The 5,212-nt window shown below is 21.9% G+C and overlaps 1 protein-coding gene across 1 annotated transcript; it reads left to right on the forward strand.

Annotated features, from left to right (window-relative positions):
* Positions 1 to 1,587: 1,587 nt before the first annotated feature.
* On the forward strand, positions 1,588 to 1,903 carry LOAG_12393 (hypothetical protein; the record flags this gene model as incomplete). The annotated part of the gene is made up of 2 exons (XM_003147906.1): positions 1,588 to 1,660; positions 1,695 to 1,903. The coding sequence occupies 2 exons, from the start codon at positions 1,588 to 1,590 to the stop codon at positions 1,901 to 1,903; spliced, it is 282 nt and encodes a 93-aa protein (XP_003147954.1).
* Between the last annotated feature and the right edge of the window lie 3,309 nt (positions 1,904 to 5,212).

Here is a 5,212-nt window from a genome sequence, read left to right on the forward strand (position 1 = left end):
AACAGATAAAATTATAACAATGCAATAAAAATTCTAAATAACAATATTACTTCATAAAATAACAAGTAATACTTGGCTTAATGATTTAAAGAAGAATAATTGTAATTATTTTAAAGATTGAATGATAACATAAGGGGTTTTTTTTTTTAAGTGGAAAGATAGATGAGATACTGGAAAAAGAATCGAAAGGAAAAAGTTACAAAATATTTTCTCTTTTAAGGAAAAAAAAAGTGATAGCAGTGAATTTTAATAGAAAACGGATTTACTCGAATGTTTGATAAATGGAATTTATAAATTAAGTTAAATGATCAGTAATCAATTAGTGTACTGTGTTTTTGGTATTAGTAATAACAAATAGATAACATTTTTAAATTTAAAAAAAAAAAATTCTGAACTCTTTTACCATCCATTTTAGGTTATTCGTTCGGTCACTAAATCATGTTATTGGCAATTAAATTTGATAATCATCAAATTTTAACTTCGAAAAAAAAATGGGAAAGCTCTAAGATTTCGAAAATCTAGTTCTACTATTCTTTTTTTTTTTGATGATTATTAATTTTGATCGAATGTACAGCAGATTTTTATTAACCGAATGAATCAAATCTGTAGTAAGCGATAATTAGGATTTCTTTTTTCATCCCAATCAAAATTAACAATAATTGCAGAATTCAACAAATTGTACGAAGAATTTTATCCCGAACAAATTTCTTTTTTTTAAAGAATTAGAAATGCCACTGGAATTGAGGAATCCAATGGTATTTATTTTGACAAAATTCAAGAATATTCATTTTTTATTTGATATTAATTATCAACAACTTTATGGAAGAAAAAAGAAAAGGTTAAAGATTAAGGAATAAAAATATCAGAAAAGATTAAGGATCAAAGCATAAGAAAAGTAAGCAAATAATTAATATCATATTCCTGGAAAAAAAAGGAGAGAAAAGTCAAACATATTTCAATAAGGGAACAAATAAATTTAAGGGTTCCTTAAAATTTGATTGTAATAATAACATTTGTTTTGGTATTTTGATGATTAAAAAAGGTTTTGAGAGTATTTTGGCATCAATAAAACAAATTTGCATTCAATAAGTTCCATTTATTAATGTTTTTTATTTCTTCAGTTACATTATCCTAACAAGTTGTCACAATACCATTGCTAAAACAAATTTTCGCCAGTTTCGAAAAAATAAAAAAAAGACAAGGAGAAACGGTAACAAAAACTTAAATCCTTCTTTAGAAAAAAAAAAGAATTTCTTCGAAGACATCCACAGTTTATTACAAAATAAAATTGTGCATCATTTTGACATACAATTTTACAAAACAGTAGTCAAAATTAATTAACATAATTAGCTTGACCATTTTTCTAATTAATATTTTTCTTGTCTTATTGAAATTATTATTAGCTTATGCAAGGAAAATATAAAAAGCAATTGCTACAATTTGTTTATTATCTAGTTTAAAATTCATATTCCAAGAAAACCCTCAATTAGTATAATTATTTGAACAGGAGATTACACTCTTACAGATAGATTTAATTAATATCATTAGCGAAATTGATATTGCGAAAACAAGAACAAAACAATAACAATGGCGACAACAATGATAACAATAACGACAACAACAGCGACAACAATAACAACACCAATAATAACAGCAATAGGTTAAGTTATATATATATTGGTAGCGCAATTAAGATGGCAAAAAGAACAAGACAGTAACAACGACAATAATAATAATAATGTTAACAACAGCAACAACAACAACAACAACAACAACAACAACAACAACAACAACAACAACAACAACAACAACAACAACAACAACAACAACAACAACAACAATAATAATAACAACAATAATAACAACAACAACTTTCGAACTATATAACTTTAAACTAAATTGATTGATAACTTGAAATAATGAGAAATTAAATAGCAGACAAAATAGCAATTAATTATATGGTTCAAAGTTCAAAAGTTTGAATGATATTTTGTTATAATTTTTCTCTACAATTATTTTTTATAATTTGTCCATAATAATAACTATTGGAAATAATAAATTTAAATAAGATTAAGGACTTTAAAATATCCTCAACACATTTAATGAATAAATCAATTTGACATTGAAATATTAAATTAGAATTAATCGATAGAATTGGAAATGGAATAGAAATAGCGGAACATAATGGAAAATGTAAATACAATTATGTAACGTTACAAGATTTATAAAATTTTATGCGGATTCTTTTGTAAGGCTTGCATTGTTTTGCAAATCTTGCAAACATTGTAAATCTTGAAGATTTTGCAAATCCTACTCATCTTAACATAACAAACCTAAGCAACCTTTGTTTAACCTCATAAATCTTAAATAAGTAACCTTATAAACACCTTTTAAACCCTGCGTACCTTATATTAAAAAAAAAAAACCTTGTAAACCTTGTCAATCAAACAAATCTTAAATATGCAACCTTCCAAACTTCCTAAACCTTGTAATATTACATAATTATATTTCATCCTTTCATATCTGTTATTTTATTCATATATAATAATTAAATTTATTATATAAAATATACAATTCAAGTTTGATAGCTATATGTGATATTCCATATTCATATAATGATACAATCAATGACATCTTCAAATATTCTCTGCAAAAAAATTAACAAAAATATTAATTTTATTTTTAATTTGAATATTAATTTTATTTTTTTTAGGTACTTAATTTTTTTTTTAGAATGTTCTATTTTTATTTTTTTTTACTTTTTAAGGCATTTTCTTTTTTTTCTTTTTTTTTTTCATAGGGAGAATGATTAAAGATATTACTGGTTGTCGATAAGTAAATTTCCAATATTAAAGGTAAAAGATTAACTTTCCAGTAATAGGATAAAATTTTGAGTAAAATTTATCAGATTGTCGAAAATTTATCGAATTTATCGAATTTAAAAAATTTATCGAATTTAATTTATCGAATTTATCGGATGAGCAAAATTTATCGGATGAATTTGACAGATTAAAGTAACATATTATTAATTATTCAAAATATATCATATAAAATTTCAATATTCATGAAGATAAAAAAAAGCAAGCAAAATTTTAAATTCATCGAATATTTTTAAAATAAATGAGACAAATTATAAAATAAAATGTGTTTTCACATTAAAATAAAAATATTATGCTTCATTTTCATTAATGATTATATTTAAATTTGTTAATTATTCAAATTTTATGGAATAAAAAAGGTAGCAACAAAACTTATACAATTTATATTATTCCAGTATTTTTTTCATTACATATAAAGTGTGAATTTTGAGTAAATAAAAATTGCTTAAATGAAAATTGAAATTTATAAGATTTTTCAGTAGTAAAATAAATTTTCAAGGATTATTTCAATGATAAAGTTTAAATTTGTCGTCAGATTACTGTAATTAATAGTTAGTAGTACTTTTTGATTTAAACTAATGCAAATTTGGAATTATTCAATTTTCTTTTTTTTACACAAAGAGGAAAAAGAAAGAACTATTAATTAAGAAAGTTATAAGCTGCTAATTAAGAAAGTTGAATTATTAATCAAGAAAATTATCAAACCATTTTTTGAAGCGAAATTAAAATTGTCACATTTTGATAAAGGATAAACAAATCAACAAATTGATCAATATCTTCATTTTTGTAACGAAATGGTATTTTATCATTTTGTCTAACCACTTCGCGTATTTTCTTATCTTTTTTATCATTGCTATCAGTATTATAACAAAATTCGCAAATTATTATAGTGAAATATAAGAATTAATTTAATGGGACAGTCAAAAAATTAAGCGAAAATTATTGGAAATATTTTAGAAAAATTTATAAAATTTATTTATGAATCTTACAAAACTCTTTTTTTTTAAAAAAAAAAGATCTATTTATTTTCTCATTCGATTTGTATCAGTTCAACATTTTCGTCACTAATTATCCAGAATTTCATAATTAAATATCCAATTATTTCAAATTAAATGATTACCATATTAAATGATTACCAATGATTACCATAAATTAGATCAGTAATATTAGTTGGTGCAATAAAACCAAATATTGTGAGGAATTTATTAATTAATTAATCCCAATAAACCTATTAAATAATTAACTTTAAAGAAGTAAATTTATTTTTTTTCTTAAATTTAAATATTGTGAAAAATTGATTTAAAAAAAATCCAATTTTATTTAGTGATGAATACACAGAATCATAATTGTTATGCATAGTATTACCATATCGAATTATTATCAGATAAATTACAATCAATAGTATCATAATATTGCAAAAATTAATTTTTATCAAAAACTTAATTACTTAACGGAATTTGAATTAAATTTAATTATTTAATGAAATTTGAATTAATTTAATTACTCAGTGCAATTAATAACAGTGCAAAGAAAAATATATTGCAAAAAAAAGAAAAAACATATCAATGATACATCAAAATATTTCAATGATATATCAAATTAATTTAATTATATCAGAATTATTAATTAAATTATTCGTTTTTTTCAATTTCCGGTGGTAATGAAATTTAATATTGTAAATCGAAAGATGTACATTTCGAATTGCATTACCTGATAGAGTTGGAAATTGAATTACATAATATTTTTAAATTTATGCCATATATAGAAACCAATTTTTCTTCACTCATAGGTTTGGTTAATTGGTACTTCTCAAAGTATTATCATTATCTTATTTGCATAATTATTAATTATTGCTAATAATTATTTGTTACTAAATCATACTTGACGTTAGTAATTACAACGAAGAATTTATTGAACAGATAATAAATAGCCTAATTTCAATTATCACTAATAAATTAGTAAATTGAAATTTATTTCAAAACTAGAGGAACAAAAAAAAAAAGTTTTTTTCTACTTTTAAAAAATTATCGATAATATTTGTATTTTTAAAGACTTAATCTCATACTATATGAAATAAGAAATATTTAATTAATTGATTGTTTTAATCTTAGAATGATAATATGATAATGAAAATTACATAATCATTGAATGAAATTTGAAATATCGATGAGAAGGCGAAAAAAAAAAAAAAGGAGCACAATTCATGGCATTTAACAAATTTTTGTGCCATATTTATAATAAAAATGGTGAGAATTGGTTTGCAAAGAAATTAATGGAATAATAGGTAAAAAAAAAAAAAAACGTTTGAATAGTTTAAAATTACTTTGTTAAAA

The sequence above is a fragment of the Loa loa genome (genome assembly GCF_000183805.2).
Source record: "Loa loa unplaced genomic scaffold supercont3.661, whole genome shotgun sequence".
NCBI classification, from domain to species: domain Eukaryota; kingdom Metazoa; phylum Nematoda; class Chromadorea; order Rhabditida; family Onchocercidae; genus Loa; species Loa loa.